Source organism: Megalobrama amblycephala, linkage group LG4 (genome assembly GCF_018812025.1).
Source record: "Megalobrama amblycephala isolate DHTTF-2021 linkage group LG4, ASM1881202v1, whole genome shotgun sequence".
Taxonomy (NCBI): Eukaryota; Metazoa; Chordata; class Actinopteri; order Cypriniformes; family Xenocyprididae; genus Megalobrama; species Megalobrama amblycephala.
In genome coordinates this window covers 56399901-56422368 of record NC_063047.1, presented here as the reverse complement: position 1 = coordinate 56422368, position 22468 = coordinate 56399901, and the positions used below count along the sequence as shown (strand labels likewise).

At 36.1% G+C, this 22468-nt stretch overlaps 1 protein-coding gene across 1 annotated transcript in view; it reads right to left on the bottom strand.

The window, feature by feature from the left end:
- The window catches only part of npr2 (natriuretic peptide receptor 2), a 65885-nt gene that overhangs the window by 5364 nt on the left and 38053 nt on the right, over positions 1-22468 (bottom strand). Inside the window, exons 8-20 of the mRNA XM_048190158.1 lie at positions 21183-21303; positions 19616-19690; positions 14973-15050; positions 12571-12675; positions 12176-12247; positions 11069-11228; positions 10805-10960; positions 10529-10697; positions 7076-7222; positions 6392-6515; positions 2115-2183; positions 1597-1771; positions 691-789 (exon numbers count right to left, since the gene is read on the bottom strand). Of these exons, the coding sequence (XP_048046115.1) occupies positions 691-789; positions 1597-1771; positions 2115-2183; positions 6392-6515; positions 7076-7222; positions 10529-10697; positions 10805-10960; positions 11069-11228; positions 12176-12247; positions 12571-12675; positions 14973-15050; positions 19616-19690; positions 21183-21303 (1550 nt within the window). The remainder of the gene's footprint in view (positions 1-690; positions 790-1596; positions 1772-2114; positions 2184-6391; positions 6516-7075; positions 7223-10528; positions 10698-10804; positions 10961-11068; positions 11229-12175; positions 12248-12570; positions 12676-14972; positions 15051-19615; positions 19691-21182; positions 21304-22468) is intronic.

The following is a 22468-nucleotide window of genomic DNA, read 5'->3' as shown; positions in this document are numbered from 1 at the left end:
GGCAGTTATGCAATCATTTTATATATATATATATATATATATATATATATATATATAAAATGATTGCATAACTGCCCCATAGATGATTATATATATATATATATATATATATATATATATATATAAAAAAAATCACAAAACAAAGATGTAGTTAACTTCAGCCATTTTTCCACAGTTGGGCCAAACCGTTTTCATTGCTTAACCGTTCCATTACGTGCCGATCGGTGTACAGATATAGTTTAATTTTCCGCTGTGGGGCTGATAACAGAGCTCTTTGGAAAGTAATAAAAATTTGTCAGTCGTTGCCTTGGTAATACAAGAGTTTACAGATGTAAAGAGATGTAAACTGTGATTATGTTACAGAGGATGATCAGATATTTGTTTTAATTTTATTATTAGCTTGTGTTAACTTCGCTCAAATAGTGCGCTTGGCCAGCAACAGAGAAACTGGTAGCCAGACAACAGAACCAATCCTGAGTGGCGACGTCACTACTAGAACTCTACCAGCATGTTAACCAACCGGTCAGCCAACCAATATTTCCAACCGTGGAAATATAACTGGAACCGTTCCTTGCCGCTCTTAGAACCAGTCGGCCCGACGGTGGAAAAGTGGCTTTAGTCTGCATTGTCATAGACCGGTAAAAATTCTGCATTCTGAATAAAGATCAAAAATGTATTTTTGTCACCAACCTTCCCCTGTAGACTCCATGCGGGATGCTGTGTTGACAGTATCTCCAAATAAACAGTACCGGGGCATCTTAAGACCCACTACACCAGCACAGACAGGCCCTGCTCAACACACACACACATGCAGCAGAGAGGATGATTAATTCACTGTAGGAATCCAGTAACTACTTGTACAGAGTTCTCATGCTTCCTCAAAGGTTGAAAAAAATTAACTCTGAATGAGAGCAACAACCTGCAATCAGATACGTTCCTTGCATCTCAACTAAACACACACACACACAGGTTTGTTTTGCTATCTTAATGAGGACATTGCATAGACTTCCATTGATTTTATATCAGGTCAATGATATTTTCTATCACCTAACCCAACCCCTACTCCTAAACCTACCCATCACAGAAACATGTGGACATCATTAGATATAAATAAAAACCTCTTTTGGCTGAGATAAAACTAGAGAGGACTAGTCAATGTCCTCACTAGTGGGCTAGCTTAGTATTTCACAATATAAGTGTAATATATGTCATTTAATGGAAACATGAAGGAGCATTAACTGGGAAGACGACTAAGGTTTGACAGGGAGAAAGAAGTTTACAGAAAATATTATTTTTTAATTCTGTAAATATCCTTACATGGAGAAAATGTGTGATTTTGTTTCTCATATAAAATTTTAATTTTAGGTGAAAAAGCGAAGACAAATTTTACAGCAACCTCTGAACACTTTCTTATGAGTTACTGTACTAATATGTACATTTGTAACATTTGTAACATTCTTGTAACATTTGTTTTACACAATAATTATCTGTCCTTAACTTGCCATGGTTTCCTTTAAAGCCAAAAAAAAGTACAATAATAAATAAACACATCAATGACATTAAGCCTAAAATGAATGAAATCTGTGAAACAGATACCTGTGTGGATTCCTATCCGCAGTCTTAGCTGATCGTTAGGTCTGTGTCTGATTTTGAAGGTTTTAACTTGTTCCAGTAAGGCCAAAGACATGCCAGCTATCTCACGAGCATGTAGCTTCCCATTCCGCACAGGCAGACCTGACACCACCATGTATGCATCACCAATAGTCTCCACCTAAAATGACAAGAACATGCACAAAGCCATCTGCAAAAAGTTTTTGCACACACACACACATATATATATGAGAGAGAGAGAGAGAGAGAGAGAGAGACTATATACTATACTAGACTATATACTATACTATACATACTATATATACTGTATATAGTGCATTATAAAGGTATTCATCTTTATGCATTAATATGATCAAAAGCACATTCCACATCTTATTGTATTTGAGTTCATGCTTTTGAAGGGTATAACCATAAATAGATAATAAATATAATGTATAGTAACTGTGGTAACAATTATTTATGAAAAGATATAATGACTGCACTGTGAATTCAAAGACGCTCACCTTATATACATCAAAATTATCAATGATGGCATCGAAGCATGTGTAGAGATCATTCAACAATGTCACCACCTGAAGAGAGTCACAGGAGACTGTTAAGAGCAGCATTAAGTTGTGACTGACATTAGTACGACAACATGATAAAATAATGAAGGCTTTTGTAACAGGTCATATTACTTGATCTTCAAGATGTTTCATAAAGCAATAAGCCATGGGAGGCTGTGTGTTACAGTGATAGTACTTTTTTTAAGCTTTATTACATTAAATTACCAAAAAAATCAATCAATCCATCAATCAAATAAAGAATATATATATATGTGTGTATGTGTGTGTGTGTGTGTATATATATATATATTTTGTAATTTAAAACAATTATAATAAACAATTTAATATTTTCATGTTAAAACCACTAACCTACTATATAAATGTGTGTGTGTGTGTGTGTGTGTGTGTGTGTGTGTGTGTGTGTGTGTGTGTGTGTGTGTGTGTGTGTGTGTGTGTGTGTGTGTGTGTGTGTGTGTGTGTGTGTGTGTTTAAAATCCAAAGTACTTTAAAGTATTTGCATAATAATAGAGGTGCCGTCCTTTGAAATCAGCCAAGATACTCTGTTGTACTATTCAGACTATTCAGGATTTGACTATTCAGACGAGACTTCTTCCAATTACAAAGTTTTTTTTCCCCGTACCTTTTTAGGTGTGATGAGAACCTGACAGAAATAGTTCTGCATCTGTGCTCCCAAAACTCATTTCAAACAGAATGTATAATAAAAGTCTATTGTGTCTGCAGCTCTGCCATGTCTCATAGAAGCTGAGTGAGAAATGACTGCTGTGATCTTTTTCTGCTTGAACTCTCTATGGTTCCCTCAAATTAAAATACTTTCTGCCCTCCACCCCAATCCTCTCCCCCCATCCCATCCCTCTGGATGTATGCCCAGAAAGAGGCCTTACAGAGAGATAAATTTGTATACATAGAACAGAAAAGATGATAAATTAAACATGGAGGCCAACTTCATTATGAGGCTGTCATGCTATAACCTTAATCACTGAAACATTGCTGGATTTTACCACTGCATCCTTGAACAGCTGTTGAACTGCAATGTGATCCAAACATTATGACGGTTCAGTGTTGTTGTCTGCATTTGATCTAATTTCAGAGTAACTGAAAACTCTACAAGTTCAGAATAAAAAAAAAATAAATAAAAAAAATAAACAATAGCCTCAAATGTCTCATAATTTAAAGGAGCCTACAATTTTTTTGCTTTAATCATGTTGATGTAAATAATCTTTCTGAACTTCTCACCTCTAACACTGATTCCAACAGCTGATGGCCGATTTCAAAACAATGCTTCAGGAAGCATCGGAGCACAGATGAATCAGTGTGTCGAATCTGCTGTTCGGAGCATCAAAGTCACGTGATTTCAGCCGTTGGCAGTTTGACATGCGATCTGAATCATGATTCGACACACTGATTCATTTATGCTCCGATGCTTCATGAAGCAGTGTTTTAAAATCGGCCATCACTAAATAAGTCGTTATTTTGTTTTTTTGGCGCTCCAAAAATATTCTCGTCGCTTTATAATATTAATATTGAACCACTGTACTCACATGAACCGATTTAAAAATGTTTTTAGTACCTTTATGGATCTTGAGAGAGGAAGTGTCCATTGCTCCCTATGGAGGCCTCACGGAGCCATTGGATTTCAACTAAAATATCTTAATTTGTGTTCTGAAGATGAACGAAGGTCTTACGGGTGTGGAACGGCATGAGGGTAAGTAATAAATGACAGAATTTTCATTTTGGGGTGAACTAACCCTTTAAGTTCATTTTTTTCCCTCATTAATGTACACACATCACCCCATATTGACAGAAAAACACAGAATTATTGACATTTTTGCAGATTTATTAAAAAAGAAAAACTGAAATATCACATGGTCCTAAGTATTCAGACCCTTTGCTTAGTATTTAGTAGAAGCACCACAGCCATGAGTCTTTTTGGGAAAGATGTAACAAGTTTTTCACACCTGGATTTGGGGATCCTCTGCCATTCCTCCTTGCAGATCCTCTCTAGTTCTGTCAGGTTGGATGGTAAACGTTGGTGGACAGCCATTTTTAGGTCTCTCCAGAGATGCTCAATTGAGTTTAAGTCAGGGCTCTGGCTGGGCCATTCAAGAACAGTCACAGAGTTGTTGTGAAGCCACTCCTTCTTATTTTTGCAGTGTGCTTAGGGTCATTGTCTTGTTGGAAGGTAAACCTTTGGCCCAGTCTGAGGTCCTGAGCACTCTGGAGAAGGTTTTCATCCAGGATATCCCTGTACTTGGCCGCATTCATCTTTCCCTTGATTGCAACCAGTCGTCCTGTCCCTGCAGATCTGTGCCTTGCCACAATTCTGTCTCTGAGCTCTTCAGGCAGTTCCTTTGACCTCATGATTCTCATTTGCTCTGACATGCACTGTGAGCTGTAAGGTCTTATATAGACAGGTCTGTGGCTTTCCTAATCAAGTCCAATCAGTATAATCAAACACAGCTGGACTCAAATGAAGGTGTAGAACCATCTCAAGGATGATCAGAAGAAATGGACAGCACCTGAGTTAAATATATGAGTGTCACAGCAAAGGGTCTGAATACTTAGGACCAAGTGATATTTCAGTTTTTCTTTTTTCTCACCCTGTATATATATATATATATATATATATATATATATATATATATATATATATATATATATATATATATAGGGTGCGATTTGTAGGGGGGTATGGGGGGGATTTCCCCCCTTCTGGTCAATGTATCCCTGCCTCTGCTGAATTATTTTTATCCCAATTTTTATCCCATTTTTATAACCAACAGAGCATATAAAATACCAAAAATAAAAATCTTTTTTTAAATCATCGCCAAGTAAAACACTGCGTTTATATAGAACTGTCTCTTTACGACCACAACAAATGGGACACTTCTCAGACGCGCATTCCAGCTTCGCCAACTGCGCCAGTTGCAAGTCCAATGAGCGCGGAAAAGGTGCAGGTGACGACGAGGGAGCTTCACTTGAACAACAGTGAACTGCAGTCAGATGAGATGATGTCAGGCTATGTCAGTAAGAATTAACACGACTGTCCAATCAGCCGTTATACTGTGCTCGTGGCGCGCTCTCAAGAATTGCATGCGCAAATGCGCCGGCGCGCGCTGCATAATTAGTTTATTATAGCTTAAATAAAACATAAAAGAAACTACGAGCAATGACAGTCGTTGTTCTGTTTTAAGTTAAGTCATGAAATTACCAAACATGCTATTAAAGCTGCATCATAACTGTGCATGCATGGGCTTAAAACGTCTTAAAAATGCACATATGTACAACAGAGAAATCTAAATTTTCTTGGGGGAGCATGCCCCTGTACCCCCCCAGCAAACAACATTTTCTGACCTCGGTAATTATGAAACCCTGCATACGGCCCAGATTATATTCTATCTAATGAAATCTGAGGTAAACGTGTATTTCTACAAATGTGCGCACTTTTGGAATAAAAGTTTGAATGTGTATGCACTGTGATCAAAAATAAATGGGACCAAACGCGATTGAATGTAAAGGTTGGTGTCTCGTTATTCTATTAATAACTACCGATTGATTTTCTATTGCATTTCTATTAGAAATTAAAAATTATTAGTGTCATGATATCTAAGCTATGTAATACTTCAAATCCCAAGGTTAAATCAGAAGATTCTTTGTAAAAATGTTTCTGTAACAGCTGCCATAAATAGTATATAGCTCCACTGTGGTTTTTAACAAATTTTCCAAAAAACAAAAAAACAAAAAAAACATTTCAACCCCCCACATTCATGACCATCTTGGGGCAAAACTTTGCAACCTCTCATCAAAAAGAGATTATTGTGTTAATATACATGGGAATGCAAAGGAAGGAATGCCTTTTCTGTAACTCAGACCGGAGAATGCGACAGTCTATATCTCTGTTTGACATTATGAAGGTCAGATTTGTTGACTGCAATAGCAGTGATGCATAGTGCTTGCGTAATCATAAAATATTGCAGGATAGTTGCATACTAAATATGGTTATGTTCAGCCCAATCACAGATAAACAGATTAGACCAAATATGAAATATGTGCATTCATCATTCATTTTGTTTTTACTGAGTAAACATTCCCTGTGAAATATGCCAGATCACAGTAGTCTAATGCATCTTACACAACCTAGCTCACTGTTTATTTAAACATAATATATTTATTAGAATAGTTACACAGAGTTTTTATCTAAAAATTAATGTGCAGACCTGTAATGGTGTACTCTCAGCAGACATTGATGTGAAGCCCACTATGTCACTGAAATAGATGGTGACGCTGTCAAAGGCTTCTGCTTGTACGGTCTCTCCTCGCTTGAGCTGCTCCGCCACTGAACTGTGGGGAGAATTAGGTTACGATCAAGTGAACCACAAAATTATTTTCCATACACAAGTCCAAGTACAATAGCAGACATGCAGTAGCAAACAATCAGTTTAACAATTCACAGTTGAAAGCAGAAAATCATTTTGTTTAATAAATCCTTAACTAGAAACAAAACAAAGGTATAAATAGATCTGACATTATTTACAGCATGTTGAAAATTTGGGAGCTTTGTCCAGCTGAGACTCTCAGACTTTCTGTTAATAAGACCCAAGATCACTTTCGAGATCAATTAATGATAATTCATTTAATTAAAGAAATGAAAGATCTTGGTTAATTCCTAGCTATTCTTTTAGAGAGTTTATAATAATTAGTCTGCTTCATCTTAAGCCGATCTTAAAAGTTCTCACCACTTTTAATGACTTTTAATAATCATTTTTAGATGAGACAAAACAATATGGTAGAAGTTACGTCACATGCAAGTTATGTAGTAATAAGAGAACTCTTGAACTAATAGTTGTTCTTTCTCAATCTCCAATTAAAAGTTTGGAAATTGCATACGAAAATATTCTTACTGTGGAAGAATTTGGTAAAGAAGATTTTCGGCCTTGCGTTTCTCTTCGAGGTAGGCCTGTGTTCGCTCCTCTACCAAGTTCTCCAGGTTATTGGCATACTGTTCCATTCTGGACAGCAGGTTACTGAGAATACTGGTGCTGCCTTCTCTGCCAAAAACAAGCAAACACACACACACAAAAAAAACATTAGACACCTGGTTCCACATCTGATGTGTAATTATAGCAGATATAGATGATTATAATTACACCAGACAGATTACAGTAGAAGATTACAATTATGTGAGATCACTGGCTAGTAACCCATGAATTATTCTGCAAGACGAATTGGGGATATCAAAGCATATGACTGGTTATGAAACAAGCATGAGAATAGTGTGCTGAAAACAGGAAACCGGAATATGTACTCAGTTCTACAGTCATGAGCTATAATACAGTATATGTCAGAAGGAGTATGAGTAAGGAATATAGTTGCATCTTATGAGGCAGTAAAACACAGTTATGATGAAGTGTGGTCGTTTCTGGTTGAATCATGTACTGCTGGTGTGTGGTTTGCTGAATCATATTGTTCTATTTAGGGGTCAGATCTTACTCCTACATACAAAAAATAGAATTATTTAGAATTCTACAAAAAATAGAATTATTTAGAATTCTACAAAAAATAGAATTATTTAGAATTCTACAAAAAAATAGAATTATTATTATTTAAAGAAGCTAACAATAACATACATAAATGATATTAATAAAAAGTTTAACTCCATTTTAAAACTCCACTCTGCCTTAGTATGATAAAAGATGCTGATATGTCAAAAAAAAAAAAAAAAAAAAGCAGCTGAAATATTTTGCACTTCTCTAATCATTATACTAAAGGTATTCATCTTTATGCATTAATATGATCAAAAGCACATTCTACTCCAGTATTCTTTTTTCATCTTGTATTGTGATACTAATATTGCTAAATCACCTGCTTAAAAGGGAAAGCTAATTAAGGGCTGTCCATTCTATTGATTTAAATAAAAGTAACAGAGTATTACATTTTATTAAATCTTAATATTACAGTCATATTATAGCTACAGTGCAAAAAGTGTAAGAAATGTAGCAAATACTCCAGAGCACTCACAGATCTACAGCCATTTTCAAGTACCACTTAAGTTACTACGCTTTTGGGGAACAGCCTGTAATTCTAGGATGACTCATGCAATTGTTTACACAATCTATTTAGGCTTACAATGATTTTGGGAAACACTGCCCTGGTCTATACCTAGATATCTGATTTATTTAAACTTTCTCAAATGTCAACAAGATGCATTTATGTAATGAAGACTAGGCTGTAAGGTCCTGTTTTTTGTGAAACATATCAGGCATTTTAGTGGAAGTTTGTCAACGTCTGTCAGCTATGACTTAAGTGCCCCTTTGGGGAATTAACATGGAAAGATTTCACTCACATCAATATAGGCTTTTTATCAATGAGCTGTCAGCTCTAGGACAGATGCTGCATTCTGTTCAATGATACAATGCTGCTTCTACTTCATGCAGTAAAACACAGTCTGTGTGGTTTGTTATATTAAGGCCTGGTTTCACAGACAGGGCTTAGGCTAAACCAGGATTAGGCCTTATTTCAATTAAGATATTTAAGTAGCTTTTATAAACATAAAAAAAAAAAACATTACTGGTGTGTATCTTGAGACAAAACAATGGCTCTGAAATATTTTAAGACATGTGAGTGCAAGTTGCTTTCAGATAATAAAACAGCTCAAACATGCAAACATTTTTAGCCAATGACTAGCTTAAGTCTTATCTGTGAAACCAGGGGGAAAAGTGTTTCTTTTTGAGATTATAATGACTGCATATCCATGTAAATCCTGGGTCTTTCATTTGTGTTTAATTGTGTGAAGGAGAATTGGTCAACTGGTCAAAACAATGCAACAATGAATCATTTCAGAAAAAAGAGTGAGCAGCATTTGTGTTATTCGTCTGTTGTAATGAAGGTGAGGATTTATTTTGAAAGTAGTGATGCACAGATTCCTTAAACATTAAAAAAACAAAACAAAAAAAACAGCTGATGGCCAGCAGCAATCATTTCCCATCAACCATTAGGGGCGGAAAAAGGTGTCGGACTACAAACAGCTTGACTGTCCACATCATGAACTTATAATATAGAACTGATATAGAAATGAAGGCTGTCAAAATTAAAGCGTTAAAGGGTTAGTTCACCCAAAAATGAAAATTCTGTCATTTATTACTTACCCTCATGACCGATTTCAAAACACTGCTTCATGAAGCATCAGAGCATAAATGAAGCATCGGAGCATAAATGAGCATAAATTAATTTTGAAATCGGCCATCACTAAATAAGTCGTTATTTTGTTTTTTTTGGGGCTCCAAAAATATTCTCGGCACTTTATAATATTAATATTGAACCACTGTACTCACATGAACCGATTTAAATATGTTTTTAGTACCTTTATGGATCTTGAGAGAGGAAATGTCATTGCTCCCTATGCAGGCCTCATTGAGCCATCGGATTTCTAAAATATCTTAATTTGTGTTCCGAAGATCAATGAAGGTCTTACGGGTGTGGAACGGCATGAGGGTAAGTAATAAATTACAGAATTTTCATTTTTGGGTGAACTAACCCTTTAACACTCGTGATTAATGTTTTCAGTTTAACGTGTATATTTCTGTCATCCTTTAGCTAGCCTTACATTATATGATCATGCAAATGCTTTTTGCATGAATAACTATTTAAGCGCAACAAGACACAAAAGAGAACTCAGTGACGTGCTGTCTGTGAATTTTCTGTCTGTGTGACAGACAGACACACACAACTACAGACAGGCCACTGGCCGCATTGAGTTCTCTTTTGCTCTTAAACGGACAAAAACACTCAAAATTATGCCATTTTGTCAAGTATCAGTTTGAGTTAGAGAAGTTACAGTGAGAGCAGTCTAATAAACCTGCTGCAGTCTGCCATTAAGGTTAATCAAGCAACAAAAGAAAAAGAGAAAATCACTCATTGCTCTTGACTGAATAACTTTTAAGCTTTAATAAATATTAATCTATATTTAATTTATAATTTAAGCACTGAAGACTGTAAAGTGTTTGATAACTTTATTCAATTTCCCCTGTTAGACAAAATATTTAAAATATACTGTCTTTATGTTATTTCTACACTAATTTGGAGATTAAATGTAAAATTAATTACAATATAAAAATATATTAAAAACATGAATGTTAGGTGCGATTAATCTTGATTAATCATAAAAAAAGTGTGATTAGGTTTTAGGAATCTATTCATCTATATTTAATTGAATCTATTTAAAAAAATTATGAATTTACATATTGCCCTACATTAAACAATTTTATGTAAACTCATTGATTAAGTATCCATGCTTGTCGAGGCATATATGAAAATGTAACAAATGTAAGTGCTGTGTTGCAGGGTGCAGTGCTTACTTGTTAAATTTTGCAATGAAGATCTTGACGTGGCTGAAATCAGGCCGTTCTGCAGGGTCTTCAGCCCAACAGCCTTCCATTAAGATGGTCAGCTCCTCACAGTGCAGGCTGTTATCTGTGGTAGGCCTGAAGTATGGCTTCTGACCATTCCGCACCTTTTGGATTATCTCTGTAACAAAAAACAAAAAAAACAAACAAAAAACAAAAAAAACAAAAATGCTTGTCATTGGTGTACAACAAATTAGTTTTAATGTACTTGATCTTTGGGGATGTTACCTTTGGGACTAAGATCCATGCCTTCAACATAAAATGGGCCATTCCTTAGTGCTATCTCCTGTAGTATGATCCCAAAACTGTACACATCTCCTTTCTGGGTTCCTTGGGGCGGATGCCTATCATATATTAGCAACTCTGGAGCTGTCCATAGCTTTTCTGAAAAATCAGTTCGGTAAGCAGTCACAAAATCATTTATCAGCACCGGACAACAATCAATTGATGTTTCATGCGTCAAGACAAAAGAAAATCTTAACAGATTCTTACTTGCGTACAGCGCATGCGAGTCTTCATTTTCACAGGATGAACGGAAGCTTGCCAGACCATAATCTGTGATTTTCAAAACGAAGCGGCTATCCACCACACAATTAGATGATTTCAGATTGCCATGGGAGCCAATGTAACTGTTGTGCAGATAATTCATTCCCTGGCAGCATAAACATTAAAAAGAACATTATGTCTTTGCCCACAGTTTATGGGGCAAATAGAACAGAATACACATGAACCACTGAAAAACATTCTGTAGCATATAATTGTTTCATGAGAAAGTAGGACATGTAAAACAATGAACATTAAACGTGTATATTACATATTGTAATTCTTAATAATACTTCCTTGTATGCTCAAATCATTAAGAAAATTACTGGGTCGACAGAAGCCAAAGAACATATTTCATAATTACCTTTGCAAGACATAATACAGAAATTACAATAAAAGGTTATTGTCTTTTCCATAAAACAGCAACTGTATTTAATACTCAGGATCAGGATCAACTCAAGGTGATTCTGTCAGTCAATCTTAAATTAGGCAGCCTTGGCCCACAAAATTCATTCTGACAGACAAGTGCTATTTTAAAAACAAACAATGCTTTTTTAAGCAATCTTCCATCTTAAAAGCAAAAATATGTTTTGTGCACTCAAGCGTTCACTTTATTGTAGTTGCAGGACAATTTTCCAGCAAAAGCCAATTGCTTTTATGTGGCTGGGCTCTCAAGTACCTTTGACATTGAACAGAAGATTGGTTTACATTAATGGAGAGAGAAATAGAGACATTATTTTCATATGTGTTTTCCAGAAATGTCTTGCTATCTTTGATGCCAGTCCATTTTCTTTTACTAATGGGACTTCTCTAAGTAAAGCAAATAATCAAACCAACACTGCTTTATGATTTGGTTTTTCTCTCTGGCTTTTTCAACAATAGATTAGACATTTTAATAGGCACACCGTATTTATTGGGTTTCAAAAGCCATATCAACAAGTAAAGTATTAAAGTATTCTATGTTTTTTTTTTTTAATTATTATGTTTTTAAAATGTGTTATAACATAGGGTTCATACTGTATATGTTCTTTATTTTCTTTCTGTTTTCTCACAAACCTTCACAATGTCATTGATCAGTGAGTATCGGAACATCCAGTCCAGGTTGATGCTCTCATTTTCAAGGATGTCCTGTAAAAAAGAACAAACTGTAATTCAACACTGCGAAACATCTAGATGCACAGACTTTGTTTTTTACAAGCAAATTTTAAGCCTATAATTCAAACAACAAACAAATATGTTCATTAACATAAACAAACAAGGTTATTAATATTTTAATGTAATAGAGACTCAGTTACTGTATTGTTGCCAACTACCCTGAAATGGGCAGAATAAAATGCATTATAACATTAGCAATACAAATGTCATCCTTTCAAAAACCATTCACACTGCTTGTGAACACAGAATAATATGAATAAATGGTTAACAATAATATTATTAGTTAACATGTTTACCTGTAGACTGCCCCTGGGGCAATACTCTGTCACAATGCAGATGTTTGGTGGATCGATACAAGCGCCAATAAACCTCGTCAAATGGTTGAACTGCACATCTCTCATCTATATATAACAACAAAATTTTGAATTATAAACTATATGATGCTGACAATTAGTATGATTTCCACTTATTCTGAAAATCTCAATGACCATGGCTAATAATAAAATAAAATAAAACAGTAAAGTAAAATAAAATAAAATAAAATAACAGTTGTTTCTCTAAAGTTTGTTTTTTTTTCCCCTCAGACCATTTCTACTTACAGTAGCATAAGCCAAAAAAGTTAGTTTTTTTCCTCAGACCATGTCTACTTAAAGTAGCATAAGCTCTGACCTACATAACAGTGAGGGCAAATGTCAGTATAGGAACAAAGAAGAAAAAAAATATAAAAATTGTTTGTCTTTCATTTCACTCTGGCCTGACTTGACAGCTAATCAGACCCCCAGGGCCACTGTCTGATATTTCAGACTTACTTCTTACTTCATGTGCAAAAAGCCATGCAGCCCCTCATGTTTCCCATTAAAGCTGAGCAGGTTAGAATTGGCCACAATTCAGCTAATCTTATCAGCTTTCCCTCGGGATAAGGCCATCAAAATAAACTTAGGCTTCAAATAAGACTGTTATGGGAAGTTTGGACTCACTTCATGTTTTTCATGCTCAGCCTCAATCATGGTGGTCTCAGATGATAGACAGAGAGAACAGATTTGGGATATGACTAGAATAGCATACTACAATATCATTCTTACTATCTCTGCCCTGTGTACATTGTGCATAGCATGTGAATTTCTGTATGCACAAAATACAGATGACCTATGACAATTGCCAAAATAGTGTAGTATATACTGTAACAGGGCACTATTACAGAGTACTGAGCAAAAATGACTGTATCCCACAATGCAATGCACTCGACTTTCCATTGAACTTCCATTATGACAAAATCATTTTAAAGGGTTAGTTCACTCAAAAATGAAAATTCTGTCATTAATTACTCACCCTCATGTTGTTCCAAACCTGCAAGACTTTTGTTCATCTTGGGAACACAAATGAAATTCTTTTTGATGAAATCTGAGAGCTTTCTGTCCCCTCATTGACCGCCTACACAACTATCACTTTTAAGCCCTAGAAAGGTAGTAAAGACATCATTAAAGTAATCCATGTGACCCAAGTGGGTTAACCTCCATTTTATGAAGCGACGCAAGTGCTTTGTTTGAGCAAAAATACTTTAAATACAGTATTTTTTACTCTATTTAAATTACTTTATTTACAAAATATTAATCCCCAATGTGCGATCACGCAACAACGTCTGCTCTCGTGTCAACACAACACACATGCATCGTGGTGCTCACGTGAACCACTGGAGTCACATGGATTACTTTAATGATGTCTTTACTAACTTTCTGAGGCTTGAAAGTGGTACTTGCGTAGGCTGTAAATGAAGCGACAGAAAGCTCTCAGATTTCATTTAAAATATCTTAATTTGTGTTCTGAATATAAATGAAAGTCTTATGGGTTTGGAATGACATGAGGGTGAGTAATTAATGACAGAATTTTCATTTTTGGGTGAAGTAACCCTTTAAGCAATTTCAATCATGATTAGGTTCATGATGTTTTGTGGTGGGCTTTGTGGTTGGTCAGAAAATAGATTTAAATCGGACAATTACATATTTTTTATTTTTCTATTAACATAAATACATTTTTAAATCCTATTCTGACTGGATATTTGTCTTGGAGGGGTGTTTACATGAAACTTGTTCTGGCATTCAGAAACAAAATGCAGAGGTCTTGAGATGAATTTTAAAAGTTGCACAATTTTTAACTTGACATATGGCATCTTAAAACACTTGAAGTGAAAACATGAAGTGATGGCCAAAGACATCTGTGTGAATGTGTATTAGTGTAGCGGTGATTAATTTAGTGTAGCTAAATTATTTAAAAAAAGAAAATAGATACAAATAAATATCACCCTAATGTCGCCTTCTTCCACTTCATTTCTTTAACATCCATTTCATGACAATGTTCTCTGTCTGAAGTCAGAATTTCCTTTCTAAAACACCTTGTAAAAATCCAGCCACACCGCCGGCCCTTCGACCTCAGTGTCTACAACCTCATACTGGCTTCCCAGCCCCCCTCCAAAGAATGCATGTGTGTGTGTGTGTTTATATATGTAGAAAAGGGCAGGGGGGTGTTTTAGCCACCTTGGGCAGCAAGGCTGTCCATTGGGGTCATAAACGATGGTCTAAACACACACATAACATGCATACCTTGTCTTCTCTTCCCAGATATAGACACAGATGGATGCAAACACAGATTAAATAAAAATACAGGCAAAACCTCTATCTTGTGATTAAATGCATTCTCTTACATGCTTTAGTTCAAACAGCACTTGTCTGGTGAGCTCGATCCTCTTCTTGTTCACATGCTTGATAGCCACCAGGTTTCCCTGTTGTGAAAATAAACAAGTGTTAAAAGGATCAGATCTATTGATCCGCCACTAAAAGACAGACTGGAGCTGTCATGGTGGGAAATTGATTTAATTTTTATCTTCCTCGAGTCATATAGCCGGATAAATTAACATCCCCGAAAATTGTATTGCTCATATGTGCTTTTTCGTAGCTCATGAGTCAAAATTAAGTTTTATTAAAGTAATTTAAGTAATTAAAATTGATTTATTTCTGCACTTTAGTAGAAACAAAGAAACTGAGATCTCTATTACTGTAAGTCTCCTGAGATATGAAAGAACCTCTGAGCAATACAAATTTGTGATATGGACAAAGTAAAACTTTTTGTGCAGACAGTCTCTACTGACACTGAGAAAATGGCATTCAAAATATTGAATTTGATCATTTGCTTTGTCCTTGTCAGTGGCCACGGTGACAGCAGAAATATTCAGCTGGCTCAGTAGACATTTGATGCCTTAGTGTCCTTTTCAGCTTACACTGTGGGACAAAGAGGTGACAGTGACTTCTTTGTTTATTCAAATTACATACATCAAATTTTCTCGTAATTAAAGCTTTCAGAGAAGTCCTCTAAGAGTTCTTGGTGGGTGACCAAAATAAAAGTTCACTTTGCTTTAGATATGGGCTGTGTCCAAAAACTAGTGTGCTGCCTATCTAGACCTAAATATATTTGGGTTTAACGCATCACAGACACATTCCAAACAAGCAGGCAACAAAAATATGCTGCCTTATTACCTTGCTCAATCATAAATATGCAGTCTTCATTTTTCTATAATGACACTTGACTGCATAAATGACCGTTGTCCTAAGCAACCTGAATTATACTCCTACATAGCTATGCTAGTTTTATGTATTTTGTACTACTCTGTGGTCTCCTTCCCACCTAATAAAACAATTCAGATCAATATTTCATGCCCATGAATTTCATTTATTTATTTCATAAGTAGTCATGTATTAAGCAGGATAATGTACAGTTAGTCGGTCATTATCACAAAAAATTAAAACAGAAAGGAAGATACAATCCAATTGCTTCTGCTGCTTTGGACAAAATCTTAAGCAGCAAAAAATGGGTCTTTTGTGCACAAGTCAATCCCAGAGTGCATTGCAAAACGGCTCTGTATTTATAACTGAAATTTAGTTATCATATTGGTGAAACAGATTTGGCAAATGCTCCAGTGCGTTTTTTGTGTTTGCACTCTGGAGAACGTCAGATGTTTCGATTTACAATGTGTTTTTGCAGCAGTGAGAAATGTAGCCAATCACAGTCATGTTCTCTTGAACACAATGGCCAATCAGAGGTGTTTAATTTAGTCAGAATCCACTCACCGTTTAAAACGTTGGAGTTTTTTTGTCCAAGTACTTAGTTCTGCACGCTCGCAAATCCTCTCATTAACAAACAAAGTGTAGACACGATGTAAGTAAGAGATTCATTGTGCAGTGTAGACAGCTTCATTGATTATAATGGCAATTTCTGAGATCATGATTAATTGATTATAAAGAAGGCGGTTTTTGAACGCATTTTCGAGGCTATATATAATCCATTAAATAAAAGTTTTGTTCATGCTGCTAAGAGGACCAATGGCCACGCTGTAAAATTTCAGAGGTGACATCTAAATATAAATGCAGGATTCACTCTTGAAATTGCAATTGGCATGATATAGCATGGGACAAAAATTTGGCATGTCAAAATATATACGCGCAATGTAAATGCAGACTAATAGATTAAAAGAAAAATAGTTGTATCAATATATTTTTGATATTCCATTGTAGTTATTTGTAAAAGTAATGACTTGTAAATAATCTTAAATGTCTCACTGTACATTGCCATTCTTGTTATGGTGGAGCCGTTGCTTACACATTACATCTGCACTTTACTAGAGCACCCTAGAGCAATTTCAGATGCTTAGTGATTTGATTCTTAATTTTCCATCACATAATGCTCAAGCAACAGTTTTGAGAGAATCTTGCTGAGCAAGTTACTTAAAGGCAACATTTATAGCTATCTACATAATATAATACCTCATCCGTTTAATAGCTTGAAACTCTATCACACTCTTACTCAGTTTTGTTCCAGCTTTAGCAATGCAAGAGTGTACATTAAAGTGCTCCTATTATGCTATTTTAAACTCTCTAATTCTGTTTTGGAGGACTCGTGCAATTTGTCTCATGTAGCCAAACCTTCAGACTGACGGCAGTAGGTCTGGACTCCATAGGAGCTTTCATTGACCAAGGATTGTCTGATTGACAGCATCAGTCTATGCTGTGAACTTTCGCATACTTCAGATACTTTTGAAAATCCAGCATTTAGTTCATCCAAGCGCTCGTTAGTGTATTTTTTAAGTGAGTGTATTTGTTTTAGCTATGTTTCCATCCAGTTGCAAATGTAACTTTGCAAAATTGGAATATTGCATAAATCATTTGTGAATAAAGCTAGTGTCACAGTTGTAAACACGACAGCTTTCTTCTTCCATGAGGGGGTTTGGGGTCACAGCAGGTTTGTTTCCAGGTGGATTGTTAAAGAACGCAACACGCACCATATATACCATATATGCACCGTATGTATAAGACATTCAGCCAACAGTCCGTGGGCATGACGTTTAAGCCTGAGATAGGTTACATGCATCAATAACCTACAATAGGTTTACATGCATCCAAGGTCAAAAAATTCATAATATACATAAACTTTATCATAATATACATTGCATATCACCTCTTTTCACACAGTGTCTAAAACGGCTCGATAAAGGATTCAATCCAAAGACTATAGAATAACACAAGACGTGTCACTCGTATTGTTTTGAATGGGAGAAAGTGTAACGCGCAATATGGTGGAATAAGTCCCGCCTTCTAAATAAGAGCCAATCGCCGACTGGTAAAGTCATCGCGTCACTGCAGCAGCCGTTAGAAGCACCGGTTTCTATAGAAACAGACAATCGCGCGCCTCCGAAACATGGCAGAAGAGACGCGCATTTAGGGCTGCGTATGCGCATTAGCTTGATCCAGCCTAAAAAATACATTTTTTTGTCATGATTCGAGCGTTTGGATAAAACATTTATAAGACAGCTGTTGTCAGATTTCATTGGTGATTTCAAATATGAAATGTAATCATAAGGTTGGCGAACAGTTTTGGAGAATTTGATGTTTCCCCATTCAAAAAGATGCCCAAGAGGCGTTTCAAAGATGGCCGCAGAGTGAAATGACTTGTCTTAAAGGGACAAGATTGTTAAATCTCTCTAAACCCCTCCTTTCCAAGAGCCTGCTCTGCTCTGATTGGCCAGATGGCCCAGTTTGTTGTGATTGGAAACAAAACGAAAAGGAAACGAAAAGGCCATTACCAACATTTGAATTTCAGCTCAGGCTGACGACTCGTTTCAGCTCTTCAGAATCTATTCTTTATTTTAGGAGACAATAACTTTAATTGTTATTCTCTTTGATATTTAAAACTTTGCAGACCTTGTATATTCACAAACAGCTGTATTACACACTGCATGAACATTAGGGCTGGGACAATAAATCATTGAATCGCGAATCAAGAAATGATTCTGGATCGATTCTGAGATTTTCCGAATCAATCGCTATTCTCTCTCAAATCGTTTTCAACAGCAGATGGCACTGCATGCTTTAGAAACAGCCGTACTCTGCTCTCTTCCAATTCCTTACACACACCACTTGAACCTTCTATAAAATAATTATTCATAATGTTCAAAAAGGTTTGAGCGAATTAAATGGGTGTTTGCAGTGGGCTGTTTACATTAATCTTGCGATATAAAAAGCATTCTCATGTGCAAGTACATAGCCGAACACAAGAGCGCTCTTCTTCGTCAGCATTTGAGCATGCAGTTAAAAAAAACTCGCCTAGGACGCCATCTGCTGTTAAGCTCAGAATCGAGTCAAGAGACAAACGCGATGCATTCGGAAAATCTCAGAATCGATCCACGAATCGAGATGAATCGATTTATTCTCCCAGCCCTAATGAACATTTTCAAAAAAGCATAACAGGGGAACTTTAAATATGTTTAGCAGAACATCACATTTGCAATACATTTGTGTTCACACAAAGTATGTTTCTGGCCATAGAGTTTTTAGCTTAGCAACATGCTAACTTCTGACTCTATCGAATGAACCCCTAACTTAGTTGCTGCCATTGAAGATCATTTAAATTGACTTATGAGGTTCCAGATTGCTGTCTTAGTAGCTACTGTATTTAGACAGCGAGGAGGTTCACTAGAGTTTGGAATCGAGCCATACAGTCAACAAAGATGTCATGAAGCGTAATTACAAAAAAAAATCTAGGAATAATACATCTTTATACTGCAAAATCTTTTCCCTCCAGATTACGTTATTGGCATTTTGAAATTTGTGATCCAATTATCATGGTGTAACACAGATAGCATTGTGGATTGACTTAAGGAGCTGAAAAAGCTGCATTAAAGTGTGATCTTAAAGCAACACATTGAGCTGGTAGTGCACCCACTCTCCATTTCTCCAGTGAATACGCATGTGTGTGGGTGTGCAGCAGAGGGAGGATGTCAGAAGAACTCAGCCTCACCTTAAAATAGCCTGTTTTTGCAAATAGCTGATATTTTCCATGAGTTGTTATCAAGGATCCATAGCTGGAACCTCTCTGGAAAGGAAACACAGAAAATAAAACACTTAGCACCATTCAAGACAAAGCAGTTTCATTATGCACGTCAGAAAAGAAAAGATGCATATAGTGGAGTCCAAAAGTCGGAGACAACCATAAATTTGATACAAAATAGTCTCATTTAAATTTACCTCTGCAACTCACATGATCAGTGTCATAAATTTAATTCATCTTTAATTCATTCATTTCCTCCAAAGGCTAATGAAACTAACCTTAGCTTGATTGAGTCAAAGTGGCAAACCAATTATTGATAATCAAAATAAAAAAGAAACATGTCTTGAATGTTTAAGAATTAGAAATTATTGTATGGGAAGAAAAGCATTACAAGTTTCATTTAAATAACATCAGTGGAGTAGAATGAATCATACATTCAGTCCAATGATGTGGAACATACTGGAAAGGGATTCCAAAATGTGTAATACTGTATATGGCAGCCTGGAAAATGCACTGGCCTTCAAAACGCATGTTCCAAGTATGAGGCCAAAAAACCCTAATAAAATCCACTGTATATGTATATGTGTGTTTATATGTGTATGTGTGTGTGTGTATATATGGCACGATGAATCCTAAATCATAATGGCACAGTGTTCATTCATTGGCCAGAGAAGGACTGCACTGCAACTGAGCTGGATGATGTTAATTTTGCAGAACTGCTTTATAGATGAAATGAACTGGTTCAGGTATTCCCTACGTTGGCAATGATGTTTCGTTGAAAATAGGGAAATAGGGGGAATAGAATATACAGCTTGTACAGTATAAAATCATGTCTATGGAATGTCCCCATCATGATACATGGTATGGTTTGATTAGGAGACCAGATGGCCAAGACTGTAGCTTATTTGAACAATTGGTTAATATGAGTCTGCTACTGTAAAACTGAGCCACCTTCAACAAACTAACTAGACAATAGTCAAGAATGTATAAGCTATAATTATCCTTATTATTTCTGTGTTAGTTTCTTCAGTGAAATCTTACACAGCATGGGTCTTGTACCCATTTTGAACTATTCTGGCATTTGAACTATTCTGGCATTTGAACACACCAAGATTTGTAAATAGGAGCAAACGTCTGAGCTTGTTATTAATTTGTATTTTCTCTAATTTAAAGAGAATTCAGTTGAACAAATTCAAGCTACCTTATGTGACCAGCTAACTGACTAAACCATCATTGTAATTCCCAAGGAATGCAGTTTTAAATGGACATTGAAAAACTGTGCCAGGAATTACAGCCAAGTCCAAAAAGGCATTTTTATGAGATAAATTAAAACCATATGGACTGAAACAGAAGGAAACCTCTTTTCAGTGTTGTTTATACAAAAACAGAAAGAAAGACATTTCATCTTTAAAATATAGATTTGATCCTTGCACTTTTAAAATGAATTTTAGATCTGGCGTAGAGGTGGTCAAATGGAAAACACATCAGTTTTATGCAGCTTTATCCAAGATATGAAAATACCAGTGAACGCTTATACCTGGGAAAGAGTGAGGCGGCTGCCCGCACGTTTGTGATATTTGTTGGGACTTTCAAACTGCAGTTCCTCCCAACGTATCCTCCAAAGCATCCCAGCTAACTCCTTCTCCAACTTCAGTTTCCTATAAAAGAGCAGATTGGATTTAAGGGTTTTTTAGTGTTGTTATGTGATGGCTAAAGTATTCCAAGTGGTTGCTAAGGCAGTGCTAGGATGTTGCTAGAGTGTTCTTGATGGTTGATTATTGTCGCATCCAAACAATCCCACCCTTCGTTCCATTCGGAAGGGCTCATCCCGATGCCCTAATCCCTTCAAAGGGTTTACCCTCCGGAGTGAGAGCTTCGAAGGGATGAAGGGTGTAGGGGTCAAAAAAACTCTTTTTTTTGGAATGCACTTCTGCGTTATCTTAACGAGACAATCAAGGAGGCTCTTTCGTCTATTTTCCCCTGGTGTACTCTTTGTATTAATACACATTCATTTACTGTGGTAACATTATAAGCCACTGCCGGTCTTTTACTTTAAATATAATGTATATTGTGTCTATGTATTTGAAAAATTTGAATGGACAGATAAAGGTAGCTTTTTTTGTTGAAGTATGTCATTTGTCAATGTCATTTTGACCATAATGATGTACCAAATCTAACTCGTATAAATATTACAGTAGTATAGAAAAAAATACTATACATACATTTATAGGTAAAATCAAACTCCGAGCCTCCTGTACCCATTCTGTGGCATCAAACAACTTCCCTGTGCAAAGGATCATGGGGGCCCGAAGTGTCCATCAGTTGTACCCCTCAAAATCCTTTATTCCAAAGGGCCCTTTGAAGTGGCCAGTTTTGAGTACTTTGGTTTAGAACAACCCGTCAATATGGCGGCCATGATTGTTTTCACTCCGAAGTGCCCTTCGGAGGGCGATATATCCTGTTTGGAACGCATCGCCAGTCTCAGGTCTCTATGATATTATGGTCTCTAGATGTCCTTCCCTTAATATCTATGGAATTTTTTTGTGTGTAAACTGCTGGATTTGAGGTATTATTCTTGTCTGTATATCTTAAACAGTGCAGGATGAGTGATGGGCTAAAGTTTAATACTTTGGGTTAAGGGTTTTGAAAAACTATAGCAAGAGTGATATGTGCCTTTGTAAGCACCATGAAAATATTTTAGCACAATTAGTTTAAATAACCCTTAGACTAAAGCTTCATCGCCATGTAAGATTAAACTAAGGTGGAAACAATTTTTGCAGGAGGCTGAGTTGAAGTTTGATTGGGCGATAAAATGTGAGCCAA